Here is a 22119-nt window from a genome sequence, read left to right on the forward strand (position 1 = left end):
AGTGATAAGGTTTTAGTTACTACTTGAAAGTGGTGTCACACCACTTGCATGGAGTGATGGACTGACGTAGTGAATTAGCACATGAAAGTGGCTTCTCACCACTTGAATGCGGTCAGACACCACGTAAAAGTGGTTTTTGTACGTGTAAGTGTTGTGTGCACCGCTTCATTGTGGTGTGACAGCACTTGTAAGTGTTTACTAACAAAATGTGTTCAAACTCCACTAATATGGTTTTGGTTACCATCATAAGGTGGTGGGCACCATTCATGCAGTAGCAGTAAAAAGTCTATGGCACTACTATAACTGTTGCACCATGACTAAAAGCTGCTACATCACTTGGAAAAAGTGAGCTGCACCACCAAAAATGTTTGCACCTGTAACACCCGTACGAGTTTGTAAAACACGTCTGTTAGCATTAGGTAAACAAGACTTTTTAGTGGGTGAACACCACTTTGTAGGGTTTATGGTGAAGCGTTGGTGCATTTCTAGTAAAAACTGTTTCTTAAACATTAAAACCTGCTGCAAAACATCAAAAACTAGTTCAAACACACTAAAAAGTGGTGTGGAAACACAAGTAAAAGTGCTTCAAAAACATTTAGAACTATTGATCAAATTTTAGAAGTGGTTCAGATACAATTAGAGACCAATATAGTAATGTTTCACCACTTTTTAATGTTGCAGCACCACTAGAAAGTGGTGCAAAACACCAAAACAAGCTGTAGCACTAATAAAAAGAAGTATAGAAACATAATGTTGTGGCAGTAATGAGTTGTAGCACCAATAAAAAGTGCTATAGAAACATAATTTTGTAGCAGGAATATGAGTTGTAGCACCAATAAAAAGTGCTAAAAAGTATATCAATTACCTGAGGCTCCTCAAGAAGGTGGATTGGATGCTTTACATATGAACATCTAGCTAGTCTCTTACTGCAAACATCTTTCTTGTTGGGGGACACCCTCGTCTCATCCGTCCAAAATTGAAAGACTATGTCTTTAACAGTTTGAGTGATGTGAGTTCTCCGTGCATCATCTCTATGACACGCAGATGCAGGGAACGAACCATCGGATTCACTTGACACTATTAAGTGATGTTTGGCTGAATATAAGTTTCTTTTGTGGATCTCCATATGCTTGGCAGCTTGCGGTATGCTCATGTCAGTGTTTTGCTCCTTGCTTCCACCATTCACCAACACCATCATTGCTGATTTCTTCACAAAAAAACTCTTCTGAAGATCTTGGGACATTCACATGATTCAAAGTGTTGCGGATGTTTCTCAGCATAATTGCTTCCAACTCTTTGGATTTACTCTGCATAGTAAGGAAGCAAGGATGTTGAAGAAGTTCATCAAAGATTTCCTTCCTACCACTTGCATCCATTCCCACGGTTAATGTATCAAAGTGTTGTACCATAGATTGACATATCCTTCGTTTCTTTCTTTCATTCATCTCCCCTGTATCGCTTTTTGTCACAAAGTTGACCGTTGCCTTATGTTGCTTTTGTTTCTGAGCAGCCCAATATTCCCTCACTAATTTTCTGCGCTGAAGTTGAGCTTCTCTACTCAATGACGATGAGCTGATAGACATTTCTTCACTGTGCTCCATTGTTGCAGTACTTTCAAAGGATTGCTCTACAAGAAATACAATACAAATCATAACTACACGCTCTACGTTTAATTAATACATGGCACTTCTTGCACTAATTAGCAAGATACTAACAAAGCATAATAAGTGTCTACATACCTCAAGAATCATCAAGTACAAGAGGAACCTATAGAGATAGAGTTTGTAAGAGAGAGAGAAAGAGTGCTAAGAGAGAGAGAGATGAGCGCGAGCTCAGACACAGAGGATCCATGCTTAGAGAGAGAAAGAGAGAGAGAGAGGGGGCTGAGCGATACAGATAGCTCAGCAAGAGCTCTGTGAGAGAGAGACGGAGAGGAGCTAGATAGAGCCCCAAGGGAGATCTCAAGGACAAAGAAAGCTCAGACAGGTTGTAGTGGGAAAGAAGCGGCGGACAATAACCTAGCGTTCAGCAGTAAATTACATTTAGTCTCATTAATTGTGGTACGTTAGGAGACTTAATTGACGTACCTTAGGAGAGTGATACCCTTTTTGAGATTTGAAGCACTTTTAAAACACCCACTTTTAAGCGCAAAAAAGCAATGTCCTTGACATTACTTTCCAGGCCACCTATACATGCTTTCACCCGTACATTAAAAAGTGCTACAAGCTTATCAATCAGCAGGAGATAATTGTATTGCTTCTCAAAACACTGCAAGAGAAAAAATCCAAAACCGCCAACATTATTGCAGATTAACAAATGAAAATGGAGAGAGAAAACTTAGCATCTACGATAATAAAGGCGGCAATTGACGCGACAATGGTTTGACAGCAATAAACACAATAATGCTCACAGAAATATATCCGCAAGAAGTATCATATTTATTGCCGCGCTTATTACCACTTCACGGCTTCTCAAAAATAAAGGTGCTCATTTGGGCCACCCAAAATAAGCACCTTTATTTTTTACCTACATAAAACATATGAAAAGTGTGCAGGAAAAAATTAAAGAATAGACTTTGAAATTCCAAGTTAGACCTTACTATAATTATTCAAAGTACAGAAGAGCAATAATTTAAAAAAATAACAAATAAAATCAAAATTTTAAATGAGTTTTGTAAACATATGAACGCATAGTTTTTTGTGCCACATTTGCCCATGTAAAAGAGGACTCCAAAAAAATTATCTATCTCTCTAAGTCCTCATTCTCGTCCTTGTCCATAGGTACATACATTTGATCACCCTCACTCTACAATAACCAAAACCAAATTAAATAAATTAATAATTGAGACCAATTAATACAATATTACCGCCTGTAGATATCCAACTGCTGAGTTGAATTGCTCACAAGCAACCATCGCCAAGTATCAAATTATGTGTACCGCTCTCAATACTTGACCATCTCTCTGGGTCGGGAGACTAAGAGTGATATTTTTCTAAGTTAACAATAACTAAAGAAATTCATAAACTAAAACATATTTTGAATCAATATAAGGTCCAATTTATGAAGAGCTTTGGAGCTCTATAAAAAGTGCTCTAGTAGATGGAAGTGCAGCCTCCCCATTACTTGACGATGCCCCACATTGGTTTGTGGTCGGTGATTAAAGAGAGGCACACAAGTATGAAAGACAACGGCAATAGCTATTGAGGGAAGGCATAGCAAAAGTTGATTGTGACACTACATCCACTTCAGCAGTGCTTCCACACACGTCCCAAGCGTACTTCAATTTTGAGGACGAGAACATGTTCAACATGGTGGATGACTTGTTGGCATGAGAAACCAACATGTGCCTGAAGGATTGTAGACCTTGCACTAAACGGTCACATGCAATGGAGGATAGATTGCTATAATGTGCCCAAACTACCTCTTTACAATGGTGCCGAGTACTCGGTGCTCCGAGCAAAATTGGAGGTACTTAACTTGCAAGCAAGATTTGGTTGGAGAAATGCAAGTGTAGCAGCACTTCTCGAGAAAGTTCTATTTATGCATATTTGCAAATTGAAAATTCTTCTTGGCCCCTCATTGCATTTGTACTAAATTTTTATTTGGTTATAGTTTGATGGACAAAATGCTTCCTAAAGATCACCACATGCCTTTGGATCGTCGAGAGTGAGGTCGTATGTCACCGCACTTGGCATGGAGTATGAGTGCATCCATGCTTGTATTAATGATTGCGTACTATACCGCAATGAGCATGCACTTTCTACATCATGTCCTGTGTGTGGGTAGCCCACCTACAAGACCCATGTGAGTGGGGCTTACCTCGCTTGGTATTGAGGTATTTTTCACTTATCCCTTGGATTCAACACATGTTTAAAAGAATGTCTACAATGGAGCTTCTCACATGGCACACCAATTAACCACCGCTGAAATGATGAGATGATGTGTGTCCCTGCCAATTTTCACCTGCATGGAGGTACATCGAGACTCATTGGTCCGAGTTTGGGCTAGAGCCTTGTCACTTGAGGCTTGGGTTGTCAAGTGACAATATTAATCCCTTTGGAACCAAGTCTACATTATGGAGCACTTGGAAAGTGTTGATCATCAACTACAATATTCCGCCTTGGGAGACTACCCAGAAGGGAAATATACTTATCTCTTCACTTGCGCTAGGGAAGTACAAACTAGAAAATATTGATGTCTACCTCAGGCCCTTCATCAAGGATTTGTGGAAGGGCATCCCCATTGTGGATATTTCACTTCCAAAGGAGAGGAGGGAGGCCATTGTTCGGGGTATCCTTATGTGGACGATGCACGACTATCCTGGCCTTGGAGAGATTTCTGGTATTCTATATTCATTCTTCTCTTTTTATCATTTGAAGTTTGAAGCTCGCTCTCTAACAATATGATATGAGTGCAAGGTTGTTAACATTGGGTCACAATGTGTGTCCTACATGCGGGCCATCATTAGTGACGGAGCGGCCAGATACCTTATGTAAGGTAATCTATCCAAACAACCATCACTCTTGCCCCAAAGTCACAACAGGTACAAGTCTCCAACAAATGGTAAGACACATTTAAAGCTTATAATGGTAGATTGGGCAACCATTTAGGAAGAGTAGTACAATAGTGATCCTCCCCCATCTACTCCACCAAAAGGTATGTCAAGGTACTCTATATTTTTTAAGCTTCCATATTTGAAGGAATTAAAAATACAACATCTCTTGGATCCTATTCACATATTCAAGAACATTGCTCACACACTATGGGATCCCATTACGGGCAAAAACGACTCTTTGGGGGCAAGGGAAGATTTGAGGGCCTTAAAATGTCTCCTTGCCTCCGCTACTCCACGTCGAGCCCCAAATGGGAAGATTGTGCTCCCTAAAGCCCCATGGAACCTAACCAAATATGAGCTAGATCGAGTGAAGGATTCCATTGCATCTATTTTCACACCCACGGGGTACATGAGGTCATTAAAAGGAGCTCTCACGAAGGCAAAGAAAGATGGAAGCGCTCAACTGTATGGATTGAAGACCAATGATTGGTCCAAGATGTTACATGTAGTTTTATCTTTCCTCTCTATCCTCTCCCTCGTTTCATTTAGATATTGAATTTTGTGCAAGACTAAACTAACACGGTAAATTAATCTTTTGACATTGTAGCTCTGTTTTTTGGTGAGCATGTGCGTATGTGCTACATACAAAGGCGCGGTAGGCCCAACAATCTACTGAAAACAACATAGTTCACGACATAGATTTGCATACCTGCTAATCATACTTGTACATAATCCAAGCCATAGGCGATCAGAGAGAGTCAGAGAGCATGAGAGAGCATAAAAACGCATGCCGATGCACCTCCTAGAATGGAGTGCTAGGTCTATGGCCCTTCTATGAGAATCAATGTCCATGTCATAAACATGTCAAGAGATGATATAGCTCTTAGGTGTGAGTGTCTATATAGCATAGAATATTCAGCCACGTGGACAAGGAGAAGAGACAAAAGCAAACCCATGCATCATATAACTTATTGATGTGCATCTAGCTTCAGAACAGTCAGAACATTCACAAGAAGACACTCAAATAGAGTTGAATGATACTCCTAGTCACATGGTTCTTGCCATATTGCTGACATGGGAAAACCCAAAGTCAATAGTGATGCTAGTCAATAAAACATACATAAGAACAAGAATTTGGAATCAACGACAAACCACGTAGAGGAAAAGAGCTACAAGCAATCAAAGTACCATGTTAAACCTAGAAGATGGGAGGTAGACGCTGACCACCAAAACAATCCTAGATGTTAAGAGAGAGAAACATATCACCATGGCAAGTACGAGGTCGGGAGGGGGAAGTTAATCATCATGAAAAACCTAGACACAGGGAAAACTTCAATGATCAAGATATAGATTTTTCCACATTCAGAGGTTGTAGAAGGGATGGTCTAGGTGTTCATATCCAAGCTTTTGAGCACTATTCTGACATTGATGAAGATGACTACGCAAAATATTTCCCAGATCAAACTTTGAAGGATGACCTAGATGTTCATATCCAAGCTTTTAAGCACTATGCTAACCTCAAAGACATTGATGAAGATGACTAGGAAAAATATTTCCCAGCTCAAACTTTGAAGATATAGTTCAAAAATGGTATTAGCATTATCGAGCATGTAGATTGATATTGTAAAGAAAGTTGAAGAAAGATTTCATACTAGAGTATGGTGCGAACAAACAGGATAAAGATATCCTCTACAAACTGAACAAGATTTAACAATGTAAGCTATTTGTACTTAGCTATCATGTAGAGAAGATCAAAGAACTAAATAGATAGGTACATAAACCCACATGAGAGAAACACAAGAGAGCATGGTTTTTAAGTTTCTTCAGGAGAAGGAAGCTACTAGAGCCAGAGGAACTAGCTCTGCCCAAAAAATTTAATGATTGCATTGTGAGAGCTCTGGAATTGGAGTAATAGGTCAAGAAGGAGAAGGCCCAAAAAAGTAAAATCTAATTCAAACTCCAGTGAATCTTCTTCAGAAGATTCATCATCCAACTCTAGCTCGTTTGAGGACAAGCATTTTGAAGAAATAACTTGAACAAACAAGAAAGGAGCCTCGATACAAAAGATTGAAGAGCTGTCCAGATGGATATCTGAGATATCTAGGACTATTACGAGGTTGATCTACTTTAGTGGTTGCTTTAGCCATTAGGAAGAGGATGGGGTCCAAGACAGCCTCTTTATTTGCCATGACCTTATGGAGGTGATTAAGTTTTTGACAAATAGGTGTACATCATGTGTGCAAGAATGGTGGGTTGTAAGAGATGTGTAAGAGTGGTCAAAGGATGCACTTTTTCTCCCAAAAAGGAGGTGGAAAATTTTAAGATTTTCGGTCTTCCATAACTTCCATATATGATCTCCAATTTGAGTGGAGACCATAGATCTTCAAATCACACATCAATCTCTTTCCATAGATAAGCTACATGATTTTTTACCCGCTAGATTTTAAATTTCATTTTGGGGGAAAATTTTGAATTCAAAGTGGGGTGTCCTAGGGTTGAGGGCATGGGATTGAGCTGGAGGATACTACGGGTGGAAGATCGGCCTAGGCATGGTCCATATCTACGGTGTAGAGCACCGCGATTGAGAAGGTAGAGACCTAGTGCAAAAGGTGTTGTAGAAGCACATGTGGAAAGCAAGTACAAGATAGTTATAAAGAAAGTGAAACCAATGTTTGCACTTCTTCCATAAGAAAATAATTATATTATGAAAGAGGCATCAAAAGAACCAACATTTAGGGATCCAAAGAAGGTATGCCACAAGTTTATAGAGAAAACCTTGAACAAGCTCAAAATTGGAGAAGGGTTTTTGCTAGAATCAGAGGCTAGGTGTTTTTAGTAGATAATTTTCAAGCATGGCAAAGTATTTTCCTTCCAACCCAATGGTATTGAACGTCTTGATCCACATCTCTTGACTCCTATGGTGATTTTTATAGCACCACACTTGCCAAGAATTATAACAACAATGCCAATTCCCAAGGCACATCTACCAAAGCTCATTGATTTGCTAAATGAAAAGATTCAGATGGGGAATCTAGAGAAATATTTTTCTCTATATTCAAATCAATGGTTTACATTCCAAAGAAGAATACATCTTTGAAGTTTATTCAAAACTTGCAACCAATGAGTAACATTACAGTTTGAAATATGACGACAGGACCAATTGTGGATGATGTTCTTGAAGCTTTTGAAGGCTGGGCTATTTACCAGGATATTTGTATTCACGATATGATCAGTTTCAGCTGGCATTGAAAAGCAACGATCTTACTATGATGATTACTTCACTAGTGCTAGCAAGAATATGTACTGCTCATATGATGAATGGGACGAACAAAGTGTGGGATTTCATTCGTCGGATCACTATGCCTTTTATTGACGACATTCCAATAAAGGGGCCTAAAGAGGGTGAAAGAAAGGAGTCATTAGATCAAAGGGGGCACGAAAAGCTTGTCACCAACCATAATGTTGACTATGATGTCATTTCATCTGCAGTTGTGGAGGTAAACCTAACTTCAAGGCAGAAATCTATGTTTAAAGCAAGAAAGGTCCCATTTGTGGGACACGCATATTCCTAAAAAACAAAAGTTGAATCCAACAAAGATTGAATCAATTCAAAAGAGAAAAGAGATATACACTTCACCTAGAGAAGTTTGCATGTTTCTAGGGGCATGTGTGTTCTATCTCATATGGTACCACATTTTTCTCATGTTGTTGACATTACACAATTACTACGTAGGTAAAAAAGGTTTTTGTGGATAGAAAAACTTACAAAATTTTTTAGATAGCTGAAAAAGATGATGCTTAGTGCTCCTACTATAAGTGTGGGTGACTTGTGAATGTGATTGTGGATACCAATCACATACAAGGACTGGTTGGGCGATAGGATAGGATGATAAAGAAGGATGAGTTTTTGAATAAGGGGTAATCCACAAGTCAAGAGGGAGCTATATGGTGTTGCTACAATATTAGATGATTAAAAAAAGTACTTTATTGGGTCATTAGTTGTTGAAGAGATATATTGCTACAATGATGGGGATGATTGCAAGTTGTTCCACACACGACATTCTATGCTTAGGTGAATTGCATTTATACATTGTAGAAAAGGATAATCCGATTGCAGATATATTATCAAAAGCAAGGTATGATGATAAGGAAGAGATGGTTTCCAAAGAGGATGAAATGGAATAATAGCTCTATAGGACTTCACAGGTTCATACAAATTATAGGACAACTATCCATGTATTTTCAATCTTTTTTTGAGGATGACTATGATGGAGAATGGATTCAAATTAAGCATTATTTGAGTACTCTTAGAAAAATAGATAACTAGAGTGGACAAGTGTAAAGAAAGATAAGGAAGAATGACTACATCTACTTCCTTAGAGACAGGCATGTATGAAAGCATCTAAAATAGAGAAGAGGGGCTCCATGAAGGGTTGTTTGTAGCCGAGACACTCAATAGAAAATCATTGAAGAATTCCACGAGAGTTTATAGGTAGGATGCAAAAGAAATTGGATTATCTATGCAAGTATCAAAGAACGATTCTGGTGGAAAGGGATGTACAAAGATACAATGTAGTTTGTTGAAAGTTGTGTTAGTTGTCAGTTGTAGCCAATATTGAGATGGTTTACACTCAATAATCCATTGGCTAATGCACTACAAGTGGGTTGTGAACCTAGTGACTATGCATGTGGGATTGTGGTAGATGAGGTATAATATGCATGCTAGAGAAGATAATTTGACCACCCAAGTTGAGGGAAGAGCCTTGAGAGACAAGATGACAAGTATAGTGTGTAAATTTGTCCTTGGAGATATGATATGCAAGTATAGATGTATCAGCAAGTTAGCAATAGATGAAGCAAGGGAATACTTTAACACTAGTTTGGTACCACAAATGGACATTACAATGTCCTTTTTGGATCATTTTGTAGAAAATCAAAGGCAAAATCATAGTAACTTCATACCAGCTTACATAGTGCACGACTTGCCCCATGGGTATACTACATAATAAAAATACTACAACGTTGTTTTGTGAATCACTATTTAACTTAAAAAAAGGTTCTTTAATACCATGTCTACAAAAGAGTGTGTGGATTCGAGTATCTGGTGCATAGATCATATAAAAAAATACGCTGGCTTTGAACTACATGAATATGTGGTGTTTGTAAGTATATAGAGTGATCAACAAACAAAATTCATTTAACCTAGAAAAAAATTCATTCAATATGGGTGGGTAGGACAAAAATAGGCAAAAAACAGGAGACATTGATGTGTCTATTTAAATTGTTACACACACACACACACACACACACACACACACATATATATATATATATATATATATATATATATATATATATATATATATATATATATATATATATATATATATATATATATATATATATATATATATATATATATATATATATATATATATATATATATAACGTCTTTTTCTTTCATATTTAAGTTTCCTTCATTGTTAGCTTTCTCAAAAAAATCCATTTGACATTGTTTAGAACATAGAAATGACCTATGATTTTTTCTAAGTTTTAGGACATTATAATGTCCAAAGGACATTTTAGTGTCCATTTACCAACTAGTGTTTATTGTCTAAGGATTAAACTACCCCTAACCACATCTTCAAATCCAAAGGATAATGAAAAAAGTCAAAGAGGTCATCCACTCATCATCAAAGATATGGCTAAAGTATACAACAACAAAATTGATGATTGGCCTAGAATACTATCATATGCTTTATGGACATAGCGTACCACACATATTTCAGTGATAGGGTATATGGCATCAAAGTTAATGTATAGTCAGAAATCGATTACGTCACTAGTTATGCCGACAAAAAAAGTAGTATTGAAATGTACTAGTAGTCTCCCTCAAAGCTTGAGGTTCGACAACTATAGAGTCGTTGTGACTTGTTTTTATGGAATGGTACAGGCCACCCCAAAGACTTTGAGAGATGTTGTTTTATGCTTTTGGGACCCTCTGATGTACATAAAGTGTTCTTGTACAAAGTGTACAAAGACGGTGTGTGCTAGTTGTATTTACATATGCACGTCGGTTGTGCGAGTAGTCTGCTTGTGTTGTTTTTGTACATAGAAGTGTTGAGACTTAAAAACATCACTTATTACTTTAAAAAACATGAGAAAATTTGACTCTTATCAGGATTTGGTCAAAAGTACTCATATGTGTAGTTGTGGGAAACAGGGGAAGAAAACAGGGTGGTACAAAAGCTCCTCCAAAATCTTTGAGTATTTTCCTTGTGGATAGTTTGTGATTGGTATGAACCCAAGATCAGGGTTTTTTATGAGTTTTTTCTGGATTTCTAAGAATATTTTCCATGCTTTTTCCGAGCTAAGTGGTACGTGGCCTTGTATGGCCTCTTCTGGTGAAGTTTAGGCTGCGAATGTAGAGATGGCGTTTTGCCCTATGTCGCAAGAATCAATCTCGGGGGGTACACCATGTAATCATGTTAATGTATAACCTGATTCGAAAGGAGGGGTTTTAAAATAAAAAAAATTTAGACAAATTAATAGAGATACATTAAAATAAGTTTTATATTTATTATGAAAAAAATTCCTAAAATAAGGGGTCGTTTTATTCATTTAGACATGTTAAAAGAGGGGTTTTTTCAATACCCCGCGAATGCACGTTATATAGAGGGGTATTGAATGGTGAACCCCCCGAGGATTCAAATGTGTGTGAGCTCTTTTTTTTCTTGGGATTTTGAGGTTGATGAAAGGGACGTGAGACTACCTTTTACCTCTGGTCTTGTGTTCATAATTCATGGTATGAGAATTGTTAAAGAGGTGTGATTACAGTGGCGTGTGTGTAAGAGCAAGGGCTACCTAGTCGAGGGACTCGTTGGGGTTTACCTTGTTCGTGTGTGTGGATTTGGGAGAGTCGAGGATTGTGTTTATCCCTTAATTGTGTGAGCTTCTCTTCCTCTTTCATCATTTGATAATATAGGAGGTGTTATAGAGGCCTCTCTCTTTATCTCCCACTTGACGTAGTGAAGATATTGACGATTCCAAAGAAAAGTTATGGGAAGCAAAGTTAAAAAACACAGAGGGTTTTGTCAAGAATCACATAGTATGGCCAAGAGAATCAAAAAGGGAGATTGGGTATTGGTCTATAGCAGTAGTTTTGAAAACCAATATACAACTCTGGGAAAAATATTCGAGGGGTGCACTATATTATCACTACAAGAGGTCACTTAAACTCTGGCACCAAATTACCGGCATCAATGGTGGGTGTCGGTATATGTGTAGGTAAGTATGGAGGGAGATGAAGTTTTTTAAAATTCAAATTTAAATTTCTGATGCGTGTTTGGATGTATTTTTTGACGCCTGTTTTGATGCACTTTTCGACGCTTGTACCAATGCTTTTTCCGACGTCTCTACCAATACCTGTACCATCGGACCCTGCAAAAAACAAACTGCGGGCTTTCCCTGCCCATTTCTCTTCTTCTTGTGTCTTTTCTCTTGCTCTCTTCCTTCTCACCTCTTACAGATATGGTGCAAACCAAGTTGTCGGAGGTGCTAATCTTGCTCGTGGACTACTCCATAGCACTAAGGTGAGATTGTTTTCAAGTTTACTTGTAGATTTAGAGTTTAGCGTTTTTGCAGGTTCGAGGACGTTTACAACACCTTTTCTTGCTCAAATAGGCCGCATGTGAGTGCTGAACTTTTAATGCATATTAAATTTATTTAAATTAATTTGTATATTGATAAAAGAAAATTTCATGCTTTAAACTTTCAATGCTTTAAAAGAAATTATGGTTTGTGTTATGAAATTTCGTTTTGAATTATGTCATTTTTGAAATTATGCGATCGATGAGGTTTAAGTTTTAGGTTTGGGCTAGGTTTAGTTTAGGTTATATATTAGATTAGAGTATATATAGGTTATATGTTAAGTTATAAGTTAGGTTATACGTTAAGTTACATTAGGTTAGGTTAGGTTAGGCTAGCTAATAGGATGCTAATTATGTTAGGTTAACTTATAGGCTAGGTTTAAATTAAAGGTTAAATTAAGTTATAAGTTAGATTATAGGTTATAGGATAGGTTAGCTAAATCATAGGTCAGGTTTAAGAAACAAGTTAAGTTATATTCTAAGTTATGTTAAGTTATAGGTTATACGTAAAAAGTTAGGTTAGGTTATATGTTAAGTTGACTTATGTTTAGGTTATGGATGGATGTTGTGTTCGGATAGTTAGAACTTATGTACTTTTATGTTAATATAAACACTTATCGATGAAACGTCCAAACACGACCATCTATCAGCGCCTAAACCATAACCCTATTAGCAGACTGAAATGGTCAAGCGCTACACTAATTGGATTTGGAGCGACCAAATCAAAAGTTGTCAAACCTAAGCGGATTTACATAGCCTACCCTAACGCTCCAAACATAGTAATGTATTAGCGGCCAAAACAAAAGTTGCTAATCTAAAGCCGATAACCTTTAGCAGCTATCCATAAGTAGACTAAATGGCCTAACGATAACCTAATATGTTTTACAGCGCTTTACCTTAGCGGCTTTACATAGTGTACCCTAATCGTCCAAACATGGTGCGCCATCTATTAGCGGCCAAACCAGAATCCATAGAACCCTAAGTGGCCAGCCCTAAGCAGCTTGAAATGGAAAAATGCTACACTAATCCAATTTGGAGCGGCCAAACTTAAACAACTTTACATAGCGCATCCTAACACTCCAAAATATGGCCATCTATTAGCGGCTAAACCAACACTAGTCCTAAGACGCTAACCCGAGGTGACTAGCCCTAAGTGGATTGAAATGGCTAATTGTTATCCTAATCCAATTTGGAGCAGCCTAACCTAAGCAGCTTCACACACCATACTATAAGTTCTAACTGTCCGAAAACAACCTCCATCTATGAGTGGCCAAACGAAGATGACTTGTGTACTTCTAAAAACGCAAACGGACTTCGGTTACGTTAGGTTATGCTAGGTTAGGTTAGGTTTAGGTTATATGTTAGGTTAGATTATAGGTTAGGTTAGAGCTAGCGACAAATAGTAAAAAAAAGAAAAGGACCTCGAAGATGACTCGTGTACTTCAAAAAACGCAAATGGACTTTTGGTTAGGTTAACCTCTAGGTTGGGTTTAGGTTATAGCTTAGGTTAATTTTAGGTTATAGGTTAGGTTAATTTTAAGATTATAGGTTAGGTGAGATTATAGGTTAGGTGAGATTATAGGTTAGGTTAGAGCTAACGGCAAATGAATAGTAGAAAAAACGCAAACGGACTTTGAAGATGACTCGTGTACTTTTAAAAATGCAAACAGACTTCGGTTACGTTAGGTTATAGGTTAGGTTACATTAGGTTAGATTATAAGTTAGGTTAGAGCTAGCGGCAAATAGTAGATAAAACCGAAACGGACTTCAAAAATGACTTGTGTACTTAAAGAAACGCAAACGGACTTCGGTTAGATTTTGTTATAAGTGAAGTTATAGGTTAGGTTTAATTTGGTTATAAGTTAGGCTATAGGTTAGGTTAGGTTAGACACACACAAACTTCAAAAACACTAATATATAGTCATCGACCCTGTGGTCCTAATCTCCGTGCACCTCTAGACCGAGGTGTGCGGGGATCGGACATGGCTAGAGAATGTGAGATTGTTAAAGCTCGAGCTAGCAGCAAATAGTTAAAAAAACACAATCGGACTTCCAAAGTGCACACAGACTTCAAGAAACTTAATGTATAGTCATTGATCAATAAAGAAAAGATTATTACCCTGTGGTCCCAATCTCTGTGCACCTCTAGACCGAGGCGTACGGGGATTGGGCCTAGCTAGAGAATGTAAAATTGTTAGAGCTAGCAGCAAATAGTTGAAAAACGCAATCGGACTTCCAAAGTACACAGACTTCAAGAACCTTAATATATAGTCATTGACCAATAAAGACGAGATTAGTACCCTGTGGTCCTAATCTTCGTGCACCTCTAAACCGAGGTGTACGGGGATCGGGCCTGGCTAGAGAATGTGAGATTGTCATGTATTGTCATGTACTTAGTAGTGTGTAGTTGTAACAACTAGAGTGTTTTAATTATTTCTTGCATCATTGGTAGATAAAGTATGGATGATAGGATGGCGTGTCCTTGTGCGCATTGCAAGCATCAAATCTTTCGAAAACGAAAAATCTGCGACTAACACATACGCAATCACGGTCTCTTTTCGATTGAGCAACTACAAGATCTGATGGTTTAGAGAGTAAATGTCAAACTTCGCAAGTAGATATTGCTCCAACTTCATCCCACAGAAGACGATTTTCAAATGAGCAGTCATCGATTGAGTCCTCCCAATCAATACGTGATGTGGCATTTCAAGAAGTAGAGATGGAGCAGATGTTGGACGCGTTCTTTGACATGGATCCCATCATTGAAAACATAGAAGACGACAACATTGAACGCAATACTACGAACCAACCTCAGTCATCCCGTTCATATCGACGACATGATAGCAACAATAAAGAGGGCGAGATGATGCAAAGTCTTGCACGCATGACGATTTATAGTGGTGCAAAAATCTCAGTTCTCCGTACCGCGTTGGCACTGGCTTAATTTGTCGTCTGGGTCTAACGCCTTACTCACAGAGCTTTTCAAGTAAATACATTGTATCCTAAGCATGATAAAGTGCAAATTACAGTTGAATAATGTGATCAAGAGGCTGACTTGTTCATGTAACAACAGGTTGCTCAATGAGCAAATCTTGCCAGAAGGAAATCACATGTCCACTACCCGTCCAGCTGCTGCTAAAAAGCTTCTTAGTAATTTGCGCTTGGTTTTATCACAAAATACATGCATGTCCTAATGATCGTATACTTTTTCGCAATGAGTATGCAAATTTGGAAGAGTGTCCCCATTGCGAATCAAACACGTACAGGGAGGACACACAAGGAAAATTTATCCCTGCAAAGGTCCTTCGATACTTTCCTATCAGAATAAAGAGTATGTTCAGGTGCAAGTCCATAGCCGCTTTGATGACATGGCACTCATATACTAGATCGACAGATGATGTGATGCGAATACCTACTGCTGACTCTCGTGCATGGAAGCACATAGAGGAAAGTTGGCCTACATTTAAGAACGAGCTTCGATGTATCCGCTTTGCTCTGGCAATGGACGGAGTAAACCCGTTCGGATTACGGAGTTTTTCATGGAGCACGTGGCCTATTTGTCTGATTAATTATAATCTTCCACCATGGCTAGCTATCAAGAAGGGCCATATGTTGTTGTCATTGATCATCCCAGGAAAGTACGAAGCAAAGAATATGGATGTCTATCTGGCACCACTTATGGAAGAGCTCCAAATTTTGTGGACAGGAATCAATGTGGTTGATACGTCCCAACCAATCAGACGACGGAATGCACATGTGCAAGGCATTCTCTTGTGGACTATGCACGATTGGCCAAGCTTCGGTGAGTGCTCAGGTAAGTGCCTTTGAAACCCTCACACACATGTGATTCCTCGCTATGCCAACGCTTTTATACTTTAATTTTGTAATGTTTCAGGCTTGAGTTACTCGAATAATCATGCATGTCCGAAATGTGATCCTCGACTTGGCTTCCGCCGCTTTGAGCATTTGAGCAAGATAGTTTACGAGGAGCATGGTAGATTTTTGCTTGAAGGAAATGAGCTATGTGGACCAAACATGCAAACATGACATACATCCACTAAAAGAAAGCGATTGGAAAAACATGTGGCTGGAGAGGGGAGATTGGATGCCCCCTGGAATGAAAAGACTTTTTATTTTCCATGAACTCCCATACTGGAGTGACCTGCTGATTGATCATTTGCTCGATCCAACATCTTCAAGAATATAAGGGAGATCATATGAAAAACCATCACTAAAAAAAGGGAGAGCAAGGCCTAAAGAGATGACCTACAGGCTGTGGATCGAATGCAAGAGATGTGGCATCGACTTAAACCCAATGGAAAGTTTGCTATACCAAAAGGTCCATGGATTTTGAGTCGTGCAGAAGAGCAACAAGTGAAGAAGACTATATCTTCATTCAAGACTCCCATATGGTGCATACGATGTTTAAAAACAGCTTTTACAAGAGATGACAATCTCAGTGGTCTTAAGTCCCACGATTGATACAAATTTTTACAGTTCATCTTATTAATTGCCATAAAGGGTTGTTTGACAGATGACATTAAAAGAAAAATCTACAAAATCAGTGAGTTGATACGCTGGATTAGTTCAAAAGAGATAAGAGAAGACAACATCGATACATCACGCTTAAATGCTATTGAAGCAGTGTGCATGGTGGAGAATTACTTTCCAACAAACATTCTTACCATTCAAATGCATGTACTTTTGCAAGTGGTCGATGAAGTTGCAGTTGCTGGGGTGGTCCATAGCATATGGATGTTCTTCTTGGAGAGATTTATAAAGACTTTAAAGGGCTCTGTTCGTCAAAGGACTCGCTCCGAGGGTAGCATGGCCGAAGGATGGCTTGTACAAGAGTCTTTTGTCCTCATCAGTGAATTTTTGGTTTCAATTGATCCAAAGATGCCCCAAATGTGGACTACTGAGGTCAACGTCAAGGTGACAGGGGACGAGCCGCAAGGCCAAGGCATCGTTAGGAAGATGGACATCACAATGCGAGAAAAGGTTATGAGATTTTGCCTTCTCAACTTAAAAATCATGCAAAAGTGGCTAGAGAGATACAAAGGGAAAAGGCAACAATGCTTGACATATCGACTACAATTCAAGCGCAGCCGTGGCACTAGAAACCTTTTTTTCCCAGATCATCTTCAAAAATTGCATGACTTTCCAATTGGGCAATGGTTAGATGCGACAATCTCAGAGGCAACGAGAAATGGAGTGTTGATTATTGAAGAGGAAGAGGAGATGTCAAGGGGTTGTGATTGGTATATATATTTTCACAACTTCCTTTTCGAACTCCACATAATCACATTGCTTTAATAACTTTTAGTCTGTTTCAATTTTGTGGTTGCGGTATCACAAATATGGAGCTTTGTGGTCACATGGGAAACACTTCAGAGTGCAACAGATCGACGAACAAAGAGTCACTTTCGATAGTGCTGTTAGGACAAGCTTCGTCCAAGAAAGTAGGAGTAGTGCCAGGAATAAGAACACAGAGACTAGCTAACTTGAATACTTTGACTACATCCAAGACATCTTAAAGATTAGCTTTAGAAAGTTTATATGTTTATCTTTGATATCAAGTGGTTCAAAGTTATTACCAGTGGCCCTAATATAACTGTGTGTAAAGACAAGAGTGGATTGATTCAAGTGAACTCTACGCAGGTGTGGACAGATGCGCGGGATACATTCGTACTTCCGCAGCATTGTAAACAAGTTATGTTCACACACGATTCACTATGTACAAAAAAAGATGAGAATGATCTGTCTAAACCCTGCTGGCTCTATGTCGTTCAAGTTGTTCCACGGAGCAAACAAGTGTGTGTAGGATTGGATGTTGAGGTCGAAGAGGTGATTCATGATCGCATGACCGACCAAAACTTTAAGTTTAGATTTTGAGGTGGATGTCGGCAGTGAATAATTGTCTCAACCTAGAGATGAGGTGTCAAATACTGAAACTGATGCGGAGAGAGACGAAGAAGTAGAGTTCGATGACGAAGATGCAGAAGTACAGATTGATGTAGACATCTTTGGTGTATCTGATCTCATAGAAGATAGAAATTAACTAATGATTTTTTATAGGAACTCTTTTGTAAAACTCTTTTTATTAGTCTACAATACACTTTAGATCCGTTCATTTGTGTTGCACCTTCGTTTATTTGTTATTTGTATTGATTAAGCGTTTCTTTTGTAAACTAACGTATTTTGTGGATGTTATTTGTGTATGATTAGCCATGGCCGATGACAATGAGCCATACTCTCCTAATTTTAGTTTTTCTGTCACTCCGACCGGCATGTCACCCGAACAAATGGGCTCATTTTTGTTTCAATTCACACTATAGCAGATCGCGATGACACAACACTTTTGGGCAGCAGGTCCCTCTAGACCTACTACGGCCGACCCTACGTCCATAGTAGGTCTAGAGTACTAGTGTGGTCCCTACACCAAGCGGCCCCACATCTCAATCGAGTGTATCCCCTATGCCTAGGACTCGTGTGTCCCCCACACTGACGAGTGGTTCATCCTCGAGACGAGGTAGGCGTCGTTCAGGAGGCGTTGGTTGCTGTGATAGCGGTTCTACCGATGCGTCCACACCAGCAAGAGAGCGTCCACCACTCTCTTCAGTAGATAGTTCACCGATTGACACACCACATACACCTTGGGGATCACCCGAGCATGATCCTAGCAAGGTGTACAAGAGCAAGGATGGGGCTGTTGTGGCGGATAAGGTCGGAAAGGCCATGCGACAGAGGATTCGGCAGCTCTGTACAATTCAGTTTGGCCAATCTATGATGGAGGTTTGGGATAATCTTGATCTTGAAAGAAAGAATTACATCCTCAAGGCCATTCATAGAGAGTACAGGCCGGCAGAGGGGTACGATCCAGTCTTAAATCCCTAGATTTTGAGCGTGACGAAGGCCATAATGTCACACCGTCGATCAGAGGCGAGAGACAAGTACAATGCCGGAAGTCCAAAGCCGGCATGGTGGACACAGAGGAGTAGGCGGGGATTGCACGAGAGACAGAAGACAATCCTGAGAGATTTCAGCAGCAAAGAGATACAGGTAGAGCACGTTTGGAGTCTACTGGAGCATCACATCTTGGAACTGGAGGTTACGACACGCTTTGACATGAGTTTGTAAGTATTATACGTATTCTTTAAATTATTAAAAATAAATATGTTATTTGAAGATTTATCTAATGACTAAATCATAATTTTACAGGAAGTTACCGTGAAGCGCCCTCTGATACGCCGAGAGGAGAAGTATGGGTACAAGCATGGATTTGTGGCCCTTTGGACCCAGCTGCTTGCAGGGTCTTCTTGATACAGTTTTACCCAGTCATCTTTATACAGTCTTCTTGGTACATTCTTTTTTGTAATTGTGATTTTCTTGATACAGTCTCACTCAGTGATTGTTTGAATATGTATAGTTTTATGGTGTTTATGTTTATAGTTTATGGTTATGTTTATAGTATGACACAAATGTTATGAGTAAGGTTTGACAGTCAAGTTAAGGTTATGGTTTTGCTATGATGGTATGGCAATCATGTGATGGGTACGGTTATGGTTATGGTTGTGCAATGATGGTATGGCTGTCATGGTTATAGTATGACAAACAAGTTGGTTATGGTATAGCAAACGGGTTATGTTTATGGTTTTGCAGTTTTTGACTCATGTTAATTATGGTTATAAAATCTTTATGCTGTTATGCCATGATCAAGCTTTTGATTTTGTGGTTATGTTATTCTTACAATTTTGCTAATTGTCATACACTCACTCTTTAGCATCAGCTTGCAGGTGGAGTATGCTTGCTTGTGCACTCTTCCTTTGAGCAGAGAGGAATGTTTTCTTTTGCTATAGTAATGCAACATCAGTTCCCAACCCTCTCTGTCCAAAAAAACTTTGAAGGTTTGGTTGTCGGTACAGAGTACGGTAAAGGCGTCGGTATAAACTTTGGAGGATGCGTCGGAATATCCTTTACAATTACCAACGATTATATCATAGTTGATTTCGACGCTTATTTTTAAGCTGATTTCGATGCAAAGTACACCAATGCTTATATCGACGACACTAAACCGACGTCTTTTCCGAGGCTTATTTCAACACTTTTTAGTTTTAAGCTAACTTTATCTCATTGATATCCGCGCGACGTGTTGTAGTGAATCATGTTAATATACCAAGTGAGTTGATTTGTAAGAGTGGTTTTTCAATGTAAACATTTTAAAAGAATCAACACGGATACATTCACAAAAGGGGTTTTTATATGTCATTTTTTAAAAAAAAGTTCTAAAGTAAGTGGTCGTTTTATTTATTCAAACATGTTAAAAAAAGGGTTTTCTAGGAGGGTTGCAAATAGTGCACCCCTCGAGGAAAAATGGTGAAACGAAGGTTGGGATAGTATGTTGTAAAGCATGTAAATGACAATCCTACCTACAAACTATGCAAACTAGACCGAACATAATTGAAGGTGCCAATAACAAGCAAAAGGATTAAGATACTCGAGAAAAGTGATTCATACATTGAGATCAAGGACTAGAGTACGGACCAACAACTTGGTGATGATGAAGAGATTGATGAATAAGAAGATTCAAATACAATGCTAGACCGAGAAGATTATAATGTGGCACATCCCAAGGGATCTGCAGATTCAAAGACTTTTGGCTGTCGTGCAACTTCCGACCTAGAAGGGGGAAAACCGCTGTCGTCCAAGAGAAAGTGTATCTCAACTTTGGCTAGACACTCAAGATAGTTTGAATTTACAAGAAGAAATTATCACCTCACGGTTGACTTAAAGGGATGTATGTACAATTGGGATAAAGGTTAAAATTCTTAGGGCATGGTTGTGGGCACCCTATTTGGTTGTGGCCACATGGCCTACCTAAACTTTATGGACTCCTTTTAACTATTTGAGCCTTGGTGATCAAATAGCCACTGCAACTGTCAGGTCATAATATTATCTCATGCATATAGTGACGGAAAGGAATCCTGAGTAGAACCTAGCTATGTGTGGAAGAATGAGGTTCACACACAGATATTAGGGTAACTTTCTGATAACTAGTGTCGGGTTCGACCAGCCTTCGTGACAATATGTACAAGAGATCAACATAGTGTGGTGATTAACACAAAACATGACTAAATGTGTTTTGAAAAATGTGAGTAACATGCAAGTAAGTGTTAACCACTCATTCCTGCATACAATATAATATGGAAAGGTATATTATAATCCTACACACACAGGTGCATAAATCATACATAATTAGCTGAGGTGACAAAAGATGAGGATGCCAAACCTGAGCATGGATAGAATGAAAGCTTGTATTTTCTGTTGTCGACAGCGTGGCATTGAGCACCTGAAATTCGATGTGCTGGAGAAGGAGCATGAAGGCAGACAATAAGCCACGGCGCTTGGGGACCCTGATGGTGATGAAGGCATCCAAGTTGCAGAATTGCACGGACACGGCGGCCGACTGCATCATGGTGAGCTCATTGTGTGCAGAGAAAGGGTTGAGCTTGTGATGGTTTCCCATGTCGCGGATCGTCCGACGGCTCCGCAAAACGGTTATCTGAGCTGAGCCTGTGGCTATGTACTACTGAGCGCTCTCTCTCTCTCTCTCTCTCTCTCTCTCTCTCTCTCTCTCTGTGCGTGGTCAGTTTATTAGTTGGGCAGTTTCAGAATGTTGTATTATAAATTATCTCCAGCTATGGATCAGAACGAGAGCGCCGAGCTTTGCAGATAAACGGTTATCGGCTGGGACCAGTTCACAAGTGCAGATGTAATGCGTAGGGGCTTGCCCGTGTGTGTATTTATCTGTGTGTGTATTTGTGTGAGAGAAAGAGAACGCGTGCTCGGAGCACGAGAGATGCACCTGGGTCCTGGAGCATGTGTATTACGCCCTTGCGGTTGCACGGAAAAGTG

General features: G+C 39.1%; 1 protein-coding gene across 1 annotated transcript; it reads right to left on the reverse strand.

The window, feature by feature from the left end:
• Positions 1-673: 673 nt before the first annotated feature.
• LOC147429647 (uncharacterized) lies at positions 674-21679 on the reverse strand. Its single transcript, XM_086495314.1, has 2 exons — positions 21494-21679; positions 674-1627 (listed from the first exon to the last, which is right to left on the reverse strand). The coding sequence occupies exon 2, from the start codon at positions 1599-1601 to the stop codon at positions 1155-1157; it is 447 nt and encodes a 148-aa protein (XP_086351440.1). The 5' UTR covers positions 1602-1627; positions 21494-21679; the 3' UTR covers positions 674-1154.
• Positions 21680-22119: the final 440 nt, after the last annotated feature.

This window comes from Adiantum capillus-veneris, chromosome 22 (assembly GCF_014529385.1).
Source record: "Adiantum capillus-veneris isolate H3 chromosome 22, ASM1452938v2, whole genome shotgun sequence".
In the NCBI taxonomy this organism is placed as follows: domain Eukaryota; kingdom Viridiplantae; phylum Streptophyta; class Polypodiopsida; order Polypodiales; family Pteridaceae; genus Adiantum; species Adiantum capillus-veneris.

Coding starts and splice junctions, on each gene's coding strand:
- LOC147429647 (XM_086495314.1), bottom strand. CDS start 1,601: ATGGAGCACAGTGAAGAAATGTCTATCAGCTCATCGTCATTGAGTAGA.